The 13725-nt window shown below is 39.6% G+C and overlaps 1 protein-coding gene and 1 long non-coding RNA gene across 7 annotated transcripts; one reads left to right on the forward strand and one right to left on the reverse strand.

Moving 5' to 3' along the window:
• Window positions 1-1248: 1248 nt before the first annotated feature.
• On the reverse strand, window positions 1249-10461 carry si:dkey-225f5.4 (uncharacterized). The gene is made up of 10 exons (XM_023842724.1): window positions 10313-10461; window positions 10031-10139; window positions 9205-9328; window positions 8865-9022; window positions 8581-8637; window positions 8075-8226; window positions 3751-3925; window positions 2048-2187; window positions 1678-1840; window positions 1249-1436 (listed from the first exon to the last, which is right to left on the reverse strand). The coding sequence occupies exons 1-10, from the start codon at window positions 10333-10335 to the stop codon at window positions 1371-1373; spliced, it is 1167 nt and encodes a 388-aa protein (XP_023698492.1). The 5' UTR covers window positions 10336-10461; the 3' UTR covers window positions 1249-1370.
• A 67-nt stretch (window positions 10462-10528) lies between these two features.
• LOC111859757 (uncharacterized) lies at window positions 10529-13503 on the forward strand. Of its 6 annotated transcripts, XR_011984751.1 has the most exons (4): window positions 10607-10803; window positions 11685-12040; window positions 12128-12183; window positions 12497-13070. It is a non-coding gene; the product is annotated as an uncharacterized lncRNA (long non-coding RNA). The 6 variants fall into 6 exon arrangements; XR_011984750.1 differs by having other exon boundaries at window positions 11685-12183; XR_002841888.2 differs by having other exon boundaries at window positions 12128-13070.
• The last annotated feature ends 222 nt before the right edge of the window (window positions 13504-13725 follow it).

Consider the following 13725-nt stretch of genomic DNA (forward strand, 5'->3'; position numbering starts at 1 on the left):
ATGTGATGGGTAAGCTACACAGTGGCCCGGCACCCTATCCTGAACATGCCCTGCCTTGTGCTTATGCTTCCTAGAGGAAGGTCTAATTTATCATGTCCTTGTATTGGTTCCTCTTTTGTGTGTCTTCAGTGAGGACTAGCAACTTGTTTCCCCTGCGTTTTGGTGAAGGCTCCATATGCTTCTCAGAGTCTGTATAATTACTGTTTATCAGTGAAACTGGAGTGCTGGCCTGGTACAAGTAGAAATCTGTAGAAGCATCATTGTCACAAAATAGACCTTAAAATTTAACATTAATTAAATCAAAAAAATTTTAACTATAAAAATAAAGTGAAGAAATATATAAATATTTACAAAATATAAATACTCAAAATGACAAGAACAGATTTGAATGAATCAGACTCTGAATTAATCGGTCAAAAAGGTATTCTATCAATTAGGAATTGTGTGGAAGATCACAGATAAATTGAAAATGAAGTGTCCAAAATGTAATGAAGCAGTAAAAAGGAAAAGTCCTAAACCAACCACTCTCACTCATCCAAAAGGCATAATCTGGACTACTGATAAATTATTAGTTTAGGCAACGGTGTGGAGAAGGGACCTGTCAACGTCTTGAAAATACCTCATCTGTGAAGTACGGCAGAGGGAGAGTAAGGCGCACGTGAGGTAGGTTCCGGACCAGGAGACTTGGTATTTATTAATGACTGTTGATGGTTCTTGTTATGAATGCAAATCTTCATAAAAAGACAAGTGAATAAGTCCACACAAATGGTCCAAAACTATGTGGCTGTGTGCATGTCCTGCAGAACGCACAGAAATAAATAAACAAGACTGGAATTTTTTCTGTGCCGATTAAAGCACCAAAAAAACTTCAGCAGCAATGTCTCATTAGAAATTATGACCCAGTCACTGTACACACCAATGATATCAATGCACAGAAAATTTAGCTGGGGTGCTTGTATCTTCCGCACAGTGATGTCAGTTTTATGGGAAAAAAAAGACATGACTACATTTTCTGTGAGCAATTTTACTTTAAGTTTACAGTTTATTATGATATGAATTTCAGTTTCAGTTAATATCACTGTGACAGTTTTTTCTAATATATACAAATGAATGTCATGTAGTTACCTTGCAATATGGCTACTGTCCAGAGCATAATCATAATTTTAATTATGTACATTAAATGAAGCAGCTATTTGCTGTAATATATATATAACTGGAACTAGCACTGATGCTGCACAAAACAGGTAATTAATATATTCAAAACATTTTAATGTTATGGGGGTATTTAGCTCAGTCATAACTGATGCAAATGATACACTCAATGCATACGCTCTTGCAATAATTTTTATGAGCATGATTTGTACAGTTGGTCAAATATGCAGACAGCTGCTAAGGTATTCCAGCCACTCCGTCAGGGAGGGATTTTCCTGTGGGGGCTAAACAAAAGGTATCAGGTTAGCTTCACAGAAACTCCCTCCTGCACTTCCAGTATGCTGTGCAAAGCCCAACAATTAGTAAATACAAATACGATTGATAAAATCTCATCAATTGATTGTGAGTTTGTAAATATTTCATATTTTAAATCGTGAATTCTGCTTTATTATAGCCTTCAACCAGTGGAGCAATAATTCTTTTTTGGGTTGTTTAGGTCACATAAATTCAAGAGCAGAGCCTTACCTGCAGAGCGGCAATGCCGACGGGGCCCTTCTCTCCACGTACAGACATAAGGGTAATGCTCCCAGTGCGTGGGTAGCCAGCATCAACACGGAAGCAGCACACAACCGACGCCGACTTCAGGAAAACCAGCTCTTGCTGTGCCGGCTGCCAGTCTATGGCAAACCTATAAAGCCCCAGGCAACAGGAAAGCTGGTCACTGGATCAATCTAATGCTAGGTCCTACAAGTGTGCAGCATATTACAATAATCTGCAGTTATATGGATTTATATACAACAGCTGGTTGTTACTAAGAAAAAATAACCATCAGAGCAAGCACCACAAAACTTAGATGATGGCTCACACAATTCAATGCAAGTCATTTTCCACTTACCTGGTGTGGAGGTTCTGAATCTCAGCAAGCATTTCACCTTGGCTCAGGTAGCGGTGCATAAGCTCAAGCAGGACAGTGCTGACATGGGAAATGGGACCATGTACGGACTCGGGGATAACTCCCACAGTGCCATGTAACACCTGAAAGTAGGTGCAAGTAGGATTAGGGGTCAAATATACAAATTTCCAATTTTGCTAAAATTCCATTCCTTTTCACACTATTCCATCAGACTTGACAGACTTATAGTACTGATCCATTGTCCTGTGCAACATCTTACAGCTGCTCTTATAAGAACATAAATTTACAAATGAGAGGAGGCTATTTGGTCCATCAAGCTTGTTTGGAGAGAACTCAACTAATAGCTCAGAGCTGTTAAAATCTTATCTAGCTCTTATTTAAAGGAACCTAAGGTTTTAGCTTGTACTACACTAACAGGAAGACTATTCCATACTCTGACTACATGCTGTGAAAGAAGTGCTTTTGCAAAATTTTAAAATGTTCTCCCGCTAATTTCCACCTATGGCCACCAGTTCTTGTAACTGAACTAATATTGAAGTAATTACTTGGTTGAACAGCATCCAGACCTGTTAGAATCTTATATACCTGGATCATGTCCCCCCCTTAGTCTCCTTTGCTTGAGGCTGAACTAGAGGTGGGCGATAAATCGAGTTTATCGATTAATTCGAATTTACAGTTCAGGACCATGTGTTTTTATGAAAATCGATTTTATTACTTATTTTACACGCGAGCGCCAAAAGCGGAACTAATGCGATGCACCGCTCTTCACGGGTAAATTAGCGCGGCGCACCCAAACACTGTAGCGGATTCGCAAACATGGCAATGGTTCGTTTTTGCGCCGTCGGACACAGACCAAACAAGTCCTCGTTGCAAAGTCTGTTTAAAAACTGTTGCAATCAAAGGAAGCAGCACGACAAATTTATTCCAGCACCTAAAGCAGAGGCACACAGCGCAGTGGGAGAAGTGCAGCTCCCAGCGAAATGAAAATACCCGCAGCACCAGCACAGCATTTAAGCAAGCAACCGTCCCTGACACGTTTTCTAACTGTGTGGCATATGATAAGAATGGGGCACGGTGGAAGGCGATAACAAACGCTGTCGCGATGTATTTTGCAATAGGCATGGTGCCCATACATACTGTGGAAAAGTCGGGATTCATTAACATGTTAAAACTTTTTTACAAGTTTCTAAAAGTGTTTACAATGGCGTGGTCTGCCATCTCACAAGCATCTTTTTTGGCTTGTCAGATTGCACTTTAACTCTAAAGGAAAAAAATAAACAAAATAAAGTTAAAACTTGTTTTGAACCATTTGTCATCTGTAGTTTTATTTTGAGTAGGTGAGGGGGAAATGGATTAAATTCGAAAATATTTTGGATTACAGAGATGACACTGAGAAAAAGCGCAAGTGATTTTTCAGCACTGCCTTGTCTGTACAACTCGTGAAAACAGCACCAATTTGTTTGACAGACTATTGGTAGATATGCTCCATTTCTGCTGTACTTTTTTTTTTTTTTTTTAATTCTTGAGATTTATAAATATTGCAAAATATATAAAATCAAATCACAACATCTGAAACTTTCCCAATAATATGCAGCCCTAATTCTAATCATGACTGCAGAGGTATTCTATTTAATTGAAAAATGGGTAGTTAGTGATTTATTATTAATTAAAAGCAAAGTGGTTACCTCCAAGTCAAACATTCCATCAGTGTTCCAGGTGAGTGAGAGAGAGAGTGGCTCCAGATGTCCCAGGGATGGCCGGCATGCTTGGGGTGACAGCTCTATGTGAAGCTTCTTCTCCCCCACCCATTGCAGCTTGTAGCCGGTCAAGGCCAGTGTAGCCTGCACTGATCGCTCCAGCCTGGAAGTGATGAATAAGAAACCACATTACATGATGGCAAGTCTCTGTAGTGCCAAGCTTCACAAGATTGACTAATGTCAGCTCATCTGTGAAGTCATCGTGGTTAAGAATATTTCTAAATGGAACTGCAGCACATCATTCTGATAATAAAAAATAAAAAAAAACAACTCATTAGCTTATGCATTACAGAAAATTCAGTCTGATGTTAGAGTTACTGGAAAAAGCTTCACCTTTAGAACAACATACACCCATCAGCCTTAACACTGAGACCACCTGCCTGCCTAATATTGTGTAGGTTCCCTTCATGCTGCCAAAACAGCTCTGACCTATCAAGGCAAGGACTCAAGACCTCTGAAGGTGTCCTCTGGTATCTGGCACTAAGACCTTAGAAGCCGATCCTTTAAGTCCTGTAAGTTGCATGAATCAGATTTGAGGCACTTTTGAAGTGAAGTCCAGGAAACCAGATTCTGGTTACGAGTTCCTGGCCTATTTCAACCCAGAACCTTAGTAGTTCCTGCCCACTTTCACATGTCACTTTCCCACTGTACAACGTTTAAGCTAAATAAGCATGGGAGACGCAAAAAGCTTGTTGGTCAACCGATTAGCAAGTTTATTGCTATAAGCCCCACCCCAGTAGACTGTGGTTGAAAGAAAAGTACCTAGTCCAGAGTAGGGGTTAAAAAAAAGGTTCCAGTACCAACTCTGAGGAACAAGAAGCAGACCAAGTTTCTGCGGTGGGAATGCAACAGAAGTTTCTGGTTCCTGAAAAAAGTCCTAGTTCCAGAAAAAAAATCCAATGGCAGGGCTCATTACCCTGCTGAAAGAGGCCATCACCATCAGGAAATACATTGCCATGAAGGGGTGTACTTGGTCCGAAACAATGTTTAGGTGGGTGGTATGAGTCAAAGTAACATCTTGCCTTCTTCCCATAGTGCATCCTGTTACCATCTCTTCCACAAGTAAATAATGCACATGCACCCATCCATCCATGTGATGCAACAGAAAACAAGACTCATCAGTCCAGGCCTTTTTCATCCATTCCTCCATGGCCCATTTCTAACGCTCATATGCCCCTTGCAGGTGCTTTCAGGGGTAGACAAGGGTTAGCATGGACATTCTGATTGGTCTGCGGCTACGCAGTCCCATATGCAGCAAGCTGAGATACACTGTGTGTTGACACCTTTCCATTATAGCCAGCATTAACCTTTTCAGCCATTGCTGCTATAGTAGTTCTCCTGTGGGTCACTCAAATATTTGGTATCGTCCACTCTTGACTGTCTCAGAATTGAACCATTTTGTGGCAATTTGTTTGTCCCTAGGCTAATATGAAAAATCCAAAATTTCCCTGGCCTAGATCATATAGTTTAAGAGTTACACTGGCTTGAAATCTATCAATGAGACTTCTCCTTTGTTTGCTTGGTCGGCCATTTTCAGATGGCTGTATCTGCAACGGTAAAACCTAGGCAATTGTGGATATACAAGTCTGTGTATTTAAGCTTGTAGCATGTACCCTGCTTAAGATTAAAAAAAAAATAAAAAATAAATTTCTCTAATCTGTCAGAGGCCCTGAATCTCAAGGGGTAGAGAAAATATTGCCACTTTCACTGTCATTTGAAAATTCCAGATTCCCATTATAATATATTTTTTAAAAAACAGAATGTTTTCTGTCTGAGCATCAAATTGTCAATAAAACCCTTACAACAAAAACTAAACCCTTAAACTCAATAAAACCCCATTCTGTTTTTTGTATGCAGTAAAGACAACCTTTCCCTATATCATTTGAAAGTTCTAGATTCCCTTCACAACATAAGAAAAACGTTTGATAAGTTATTTTAGCTAGGCTAAAGAAATTTTGGATGTTTCATATTGGCCCAAGGGTAAACAAAAAACAACAAAATGGTTCAATTCTGAGATGGTTCAGCTTGGACCATCTGTTGAGTTGAGCCAGAATGACCCCTGTGGGATCAAACCAGATGGGTTAATCTTTGAAACTGATTTTCATGTTGGTGTAATACCATATGTGTCAGCTTCACCAATTCAAGACAAGAAAAAAAAGTTTCAGGAAATTGGTATTTAGCGAGTTTTAATACCTTTTAAAAAAAAAAAAAAAAAAAAAAAAAGCCTAGCAACTATTTGAGTGATTTTTCAGAGTTTGAGTCACTATCAAAGGCTCATGTGAGAGCTGATTTATATGCCATCTGAGGCAGAGCAGCATTAACCAACAATGGCAGGTCTGAGACACTGAGAGGCAGTGTTCCCAAATACCCACCCCTCCGCCACCGAAACTACCCACTAGTGTTGTAGTCAAGACCGCCTAAACCGAGACCAAGACATTGCCGAGACCGGAGGGTATCAAGACCAAGACACTGCCGAGACTTGAGGGTACCAAGACCAAGACCAAGTCCAAGACCAAGACCAAGACACACTAAGGCGAGACCAAGATCAAGACTGGTCGAGACCAAGACCAAGACCGAAAACAGACTAGGGCTAGAATCGACATCACATTACCCAGATCAACTGTAGAGAAAAAAGGCATTGCTGTAAAGTGTCATTACTCGTTAAATCAAATTCATGTTATCTTTTCAATTATATTGTCCGTATGTCCATATGTCTCTCATTTAAAATCTCCCAGATTTGTCATAGTTATGAGACCTGATGAAAAATTATATTCTCAGCAATCCTCTCCTATAACCATTTTATCAGACCTCGTCAAGGGAAAGAGATGGGATGTACCAGAAAGATGTTCATATTAAGTCTCTTATACCAGGGACAGAGGTCTCGGGTAAGCTATGAATACAGCTATGTAATGATCCTTTGCTTTGAATTGAAGAGAATGAGCCTCCAGATTGACTTGCACCTCCAAGACCGTGCTTTCTAATCAATGTAAAATACCTAATTTATTTTAATTATAACTATGCTATAGACTTCGCGGACATTTTCGGACATTTTTTTGCCGATGTATGATACGATGTGAATGATGTTTGTGGACTGTGAAGCACTGGCAGTGTCCGTGGAGAAAATGTATAAAATGTAACGTTTTTGAAATGGATGCATCTGACTGGTTGCATTTGAATTGAGGCGCGTAATAAATAATGATACTGTTCTGTGAGGATGTGCAGTTCTCTTTTTTTCCCCATCCCATCGAGACCGCTATGTCCGAGACCAAGACAAGACCGAGACCAAATAGAGTCGAGACCAAGACAAGACCGAGACCAAATACAGTCGAGACCAAGACAAGACCGAGACCACAAAAAAAAACACTACTACCCACTCAGATAATCATGAGACCCCCAACATTTCAAAGCTGGAACCAGATCTGCTCACCAAGCTAAAATGATCCGTCTACTGTCTGCTTACAATATAGCATCTGTACTATTAGTGAAACAACCATTTTTTAACACTGAAATATAAATATAGATTTGTAGGGTTTTCCGTACCATAGAAGTCAGCAAATACATACACAGCCAACCATATCAGAATCATAGAAAATATGACATACACTTTTTATTAAAATCATTTGAACATTATAAAAACCGTATGTTGAACTAAATGGGATTTTTTTTTTACCGCGGTATTGAACTTGGTATATTGAGAATTGTGCAATTTCTCTGGTATTTGCACAGACTATTAAAATTCTGGTACTGTGACATCCCTACCTGTAACTACTAAGCAAGAAACAGAATGTTGGACTACAAATTATTTGTTTGAAGATTTAATAAAGCCAACAAAAGGTAAGAAATTGCAGTGTTCAATATCAAGGGCTGTGATATTTGCAGTTAAACGTTATAAATCAAATTCTCTCTCCTATGACTTTTGATTTCCTTTTCAAAATTTTTCAACATCCCTAACACCCACCCCCTAGCTAGAACCTAGGGAAAACCCATTCAGTGCTCAATGTTGAAAAGATCCCATGGTTGTCAGATTACACAAAAGCCAATTAAAATCTAGAGCTGCATAATAGTTCTGTTACTTGTACTGAATTAAAAAAATCAATAGACAAATATCCAACATTATATTCTTATGCAACTAATATAGTTTGAAAGTTTTGAGCTAGATATACTGGTTTGGTACATCTTTACTGTCACTCTTTAAAACAAAGCCATTGCCTTTCATCTGCACATTCTTGGCTATCCACACTGCAGCACTTACTGGTCTTTGTGTAGCACCAAGTTGTCCAGGAGAGCACTGCAAGACGATATCTTGGCCTCGAGATTTGCAATCCTCCGCTCGGTCACTCGCAGAGCTTCCTGGCGAGCCTCCTGGGCAGACTGCACCTCCTGCAGTTTCACACTGGCCTCTCTCTGAAGAGCAAGGCACAAGGTAAAAAGCAAATTCTCAGGTCACTTACAATAATCCAAGTTAAGAACAGATAGAGTAAAACCTAGAAAAATACATTATTGCTAATTATATACCCAAAAAATGAGGGGAAGAAAACTTTATTGAATGTTTGATCTATATAGGTAATAGATAACTTAATAGAAAATCAATTTGATAATTTATTTTTCATGCTAATATGGGACTGCCTCTGGCATAATAAAATATACAGATTGCCATCCTGTCCAGAGAGCACCCGAGCCATGTGCCCCAAGCTGATCATGTGACCTAATGTGACCCTGACTGAGATAAGCTATTAGAAAGGTATAGAAAACACCTACCTCAGTCTTTCTGTCCATTTTCATTTTTTGTTTTGCCTTTTCCTTTGCTTCTGCAATCTATTTAGAAGACAATTAATTGATTGATTAAAAACAGATATGAGGATGGGCAATGTGCACTTTCAGGAAGTTAATTTGAAGGAATGGAACAGACAGAAATTCAAGACATAAAAAGCAAAACATTACAGAATGGCTGGATCAATTAAAATGACATTTTTATGCCTCTACAATAAGTGCTATATAACCCAAAATTCAGGCTGATAAGAAAATTATGCTCTAATTATTACCTTTCTCTCCAAAGTAACCAGCATCTGGGCAATCATCTCTCTCTTTTCATTTGCCTGCTCCATTTTTTTCTGTAGACTCATGATGCAGTCTTGCACACCCTGTATGCCCTCTCGGTGCTGATTCTTCAGAGCTTTCCACTGAGTGTAGGCAAAGTCATCTGCAACATTTCATGGAGAGGTTAGCAATAAAATCCAATGGCATTCTTTCGTTGCTTCAGATCAAATAGGTGTCCTGTATTAAATGGGAAAGGATCTTCTGTAAGCACCCCCATTTGGAATTTATGTCCATGCATGAGTGTGAGTAAATGTGTGGTGACATGCACTGTTGTATGGTTCTTGCCTATGTCCTTAGGACAAGAGCTGTTCAGCAGCTCCTCTGGTGACTCCAGATTTTCCAGAAGTTTGAGCATGTTGTCCAGCACACACAGCTGCTGGCTCATTACTTTCAGCTTCCTCCTGCTATCCTTAAGAGAGAGATGTGCAGAAACACAGTCCAGTCAGTTTGGCTATACATGTTTGTTCTCCACCAAGGAAACATCAGCCAAAATTACTAACATAAACCATAAATACAGGATTTTAAAATGCTTTGTTCCTTTACCATAATTTTGTCAGGGGGAGCTATATTCACAATACACCCTCAGGTTTCACAGGTCACATAAAAGTACAATCTCAGCTGTACTGTTAACCTATTTTCCACCATGAACTATAATATAGTATTATACAATTAGGGAAAAAAAAAAAGTTAAAATGTTCACAGCATAAGAATTTCCTTCCCCTTCACAATCTTGTGCCAAACACTAATTTTCTTTTACAAAGTCAAAGGAAGCAAGAAGTGGAATTTAAGCATCCCAGGGATAGCTTAATGGGCAAACCACTCCATGCTGACATTCATTTTTTCATGTGTTCAGTACCATACATTTTCAAAAAATAAGGCTGCTCAGGCAAGACTTACAGAAATACAAGCTATTTTGACCATACCACATAGAAATATCTCAAATAAAACCCAAACTAGATTACAATGGACATCTGAAAATTGAAAACATTCATCTGTTTTGGTGATGAAGATGAAAATCTCCAAGTAGGTCACTTAATTGTGTATATGTGACACATGGTGTGATTTGTGGAGGTACAGGATGGGTTTTTTTGTATATGTGACAGATACTCACAATTAGAAAGGGCACCATTGCTTTGGCCGGAAGCTCCACTTCCCCAGCCATTTGAGCATCCTCTACATTCAAAAGATTTCTTCGAGCAGCTTCCCATTGCTGCTCCAACCTAGAGGACCACACATCATTTAACTTAACGAATACTCTGTAAATGCCGTTCCTATATACAATACCGAACAACTACCAAACGACATCGAGGACATCATATAATAATTTTCTAAAGATCATAAGATTATTATATATACTAATCGATTATCGGGAAAAGAGGGATGAACCACTTACACAACAACCCTTTCTGTCGCCATTTCTGTTTTTCAAAAAGAGCCGCAAAAGAGCTTTTATATCTTATTGGCCAAAGGAAGCGACACGTCATCTAATTTAAAAAAAAATACGGGCCTATCCCAAACCGAACCCTGCACACTCCCACCTTCGTTTACGCCGAGCGTGCTCGGCTAAGGGGGAGTGGCCCATGATGAAGTGAGTCAGGAGCGACAGAAATATTTTGTCTACGTTGATTCAAAGCTCCGCTAGAAGAACCAATCAAATTTCACAATATTACACGGATCGCTCTGCTGACGAGCCAATCAAGTTTCAACTTCACCTTTAATCGCGCCCACGAAGTAATGCCGCTCAACGCGTTTACATGCACAATAAATAGTCACGTTTATAGCTCGACTATGCCATTGAATCGGACTACTGTTCTTGTCCCAGTATACGTACACGGGAAGGGAATCAATTTATTGATCGAAGCATGTCTGACTTCGCTGCAGTAGGTGAGAATATGGCTCATTTCAGCTGGTTAGTTTTGGGCTTCCACTTGACCCATTACGTCACAGACGTAAAAATAATAAAAGCAATAACAATGGATGCGTGGACAAGTAAAATGACACAAGGGGGCTGTTCCACGAAGCCAGCTTATAAAATCGAGGATTATTTGTAATAGCCTCGCTTGAGTTAGCCTAACAGTTCACTTCAGGCTCATTGAGTTCCACGAACAAAATTCAGGCGTATTTAATCTCCGGTAATTCAAGCCAAGCTTGATAAGCGAGGCTCGTGCGCGTCCGCTTGATATAAAAGGCAGCCTTGTTAATCGATGCTGGATAAGTAAGAATGGAAACTAAGGAAAGAGCTGCGTTTCCCCCCCAGGCAGAGCACGAATTATTATTACAAGCCTATGAGGACTACAACGATATAATAACTAATAACTTATCAAAGCTCGTGAGGCTACATGGCAGAAAATAGCTGACAGGTTAAATGCGTAAGAATATGATTTAAGTAACCTTTGTGTTAAGGATGTCAAACTATTTAACTAAATGAGAACAGTGTCAAGCCTTCAAAATGTATAGTCATTAAAATTTCCTTTTACATATGCATTTTGTTACCAGTTGTAAGGTACTTTAAGGTTATTTTAACACATTGATAAACAGGACAGCATGTTAATTATATGGGTCCATCTTGGATAAAAAGTGATATATAATTGTAATTATTAATAATGCTTGGTTTCAGGAGCAACATGAGTGGAATGAAAAGGTCTTGGTAGCAAGTGAAGATTAAATACAAAAATATTCTTCAGAATGGTAAAAAGTAAATCTCTAATTAGAACTACATTTTTAAAGAATTAATTTAAAGGCTACTTTTGCGTTGTATAATTTAGCCACCAAAAAGAGAGCTGCGGCTGCTGCAACTGGTGGGGGCCCACCGCCAACAGCCTGTACCCCAGCCGAGGTGATGGCCCACCGCCAACAGCCTGTACCCCAGCCGAGGTGATGGCCCACCGCCAACAGCCTGTACCCCAGCCGAGGTGATGGCCCACCGCCAACAGCCTGTACCCCAGCCGAGGTGATGGCCCACCGCCAACAGCCTGTACCCCAGCCGAGGTGATGGCCCACCGCCAACAGCCTGTACCCCAGCCGAGGTGATGGCCCTTGCACAGAACCGTGCACGGCCTATTATTGAGGGGATTGAGGGAGGAACATCCTCAGATGTTGTTCTTTCTAGTAATGTGCAAAGGTATGTTAAAGGTATGGTAGGTCTTTACTCTTTCTCCTCTCTGCCTTGCTTTCTGTTAAATGTCTTAAATATTCTAATGCATTACAGTAGTGGATGGTGTCTTGACCTTCTTGGATCCTGAACAACAGTCTTTAGAATCTGTTGTGAGTATTGTATTTAATCATATACTTTAATATACTGCAATAACTGTGGGTTTTGTATTTAATGTTCCAGTCCAATGCCTTTATCTGCTGCTAATTCTGTCATGTATTGTGGTTTTTGTTCACTTAAGTTAATTCTATAAGTTAAGTCCCGCTTCTAATGGAAATAGCTTTACTTGTACTGTTAATACTTGTAGTCAGGCATTGTACAGCAATAAGCATACCACTGCATGTCGTACTTTGTATGTGACAAAAGTTGAATTTGATTGCATTGTGGCCATGGTAAATATAACCAACAAATGTTCCCTTTTTGCAGATCGCGGGGCCATCCACGACACAGGAGGATGAGGAAACTGTTTCTGTTTGCTCTGAAATGCTAGCCGTATGAACTTGAAACTATTTTGCAGCGAATAACATTTGTCTCTCCCTTATAAACCCATGCAGTATTTGCTGTGTACAGGAGTCTGAAGACCCAGGTGGGCAATGTTCTCAGCCCTCATCAGCACAGCCCACATGTACTCAAAGACCGTCAAAGGAAGAAGGTAAGTAATAAACTGTTTAATGTAATAAGAATGAATGAATAATTATTTTTTCCTTCTAATGAGACAGATATCCGTGCTATTTACAAGAGGTATTTGATCCAGGAAATAGAAGTCCGAAAAGCAGACCTCGAATATAGACAACTGAAAATAAAAAAAACTGAAGCTTGAAATTAAAAAATTGGAGAGAGATGTAAGTGGTTAACATCACTTTATTGTCTACATTTAGTGTTCACTGTTGTAAATGCTTCCCCTTTCCCCCAACAGGATATGAAAGATTAAATAAAAATGAAGAAATTTCTCTAATTGTTCTTTGTTGGGGGGGGGAAATAAATGAAATTTGCAACAGAATCAACCAAAATATGTGTTTGCGTACACATCTCTCACAGCTCTACCGTCCATGTGGTCTTCCACTGCTAGGCCCTCTTCCCATTGCTCATCCTGCATCAATATTGGCATACGCTCCTGCTGCAGTATTGCCACATTATGCAAAACTGCACAGGCTACTACAATGTCACACGCCCTGTCTGGTGTAACTCTGAGATTCCGCAGGCAGTTAAACCTGGATTTTAACTGTCCAAATGTCATTTCAATGCATGCCCTTGTCTTACAATGGGCATGGTTGAAATGTCTCTCTGCTTGTGTTGCAGGATCTGTATATGGTGTGAGAAGAAACGGTAGACATGGGTATCCTCTGTCACCAAGCAGCACACCAGGAAAAATTCCTATAATAGAAAGTAGACACATTAGACTGTAGTATAATAAACTATAGCATATTTGTGAATTTTAGTTGACTTGCTTTGTCTGAGGCTTTGAGCCAGTGAAGACTCGTGAAAAATTCTGGCATCATGTACTGATCCTGACCATTTTACCACAATGTTTGAAATTAGATGTTCACCAGTGCATACCATCTGAAACATTTTAGGAAATGGTAATGACATACATTGCTAATGTTGGACAACTACACTTTCACCTCTCATATATAAATGTGAGGTATTATCAGTAC

The sequence above is a fragment of the Paramormyrops kingsleyae genome, chromosome 22 (genome assembly GCF_048594095.1).
Source record: "Paramormyrops kingsleyae isolate MSU_618 chromosome 22, PKINGS_0.4, whole genome shotgun sequence".
Taxonomy (NCBI): Eukaryota; Metazoa; Chordata; class Actinopteri; order Osteoglossiformes; family Mormyridae; genus Paramormyrops; species Paramormyrops kingsleyae.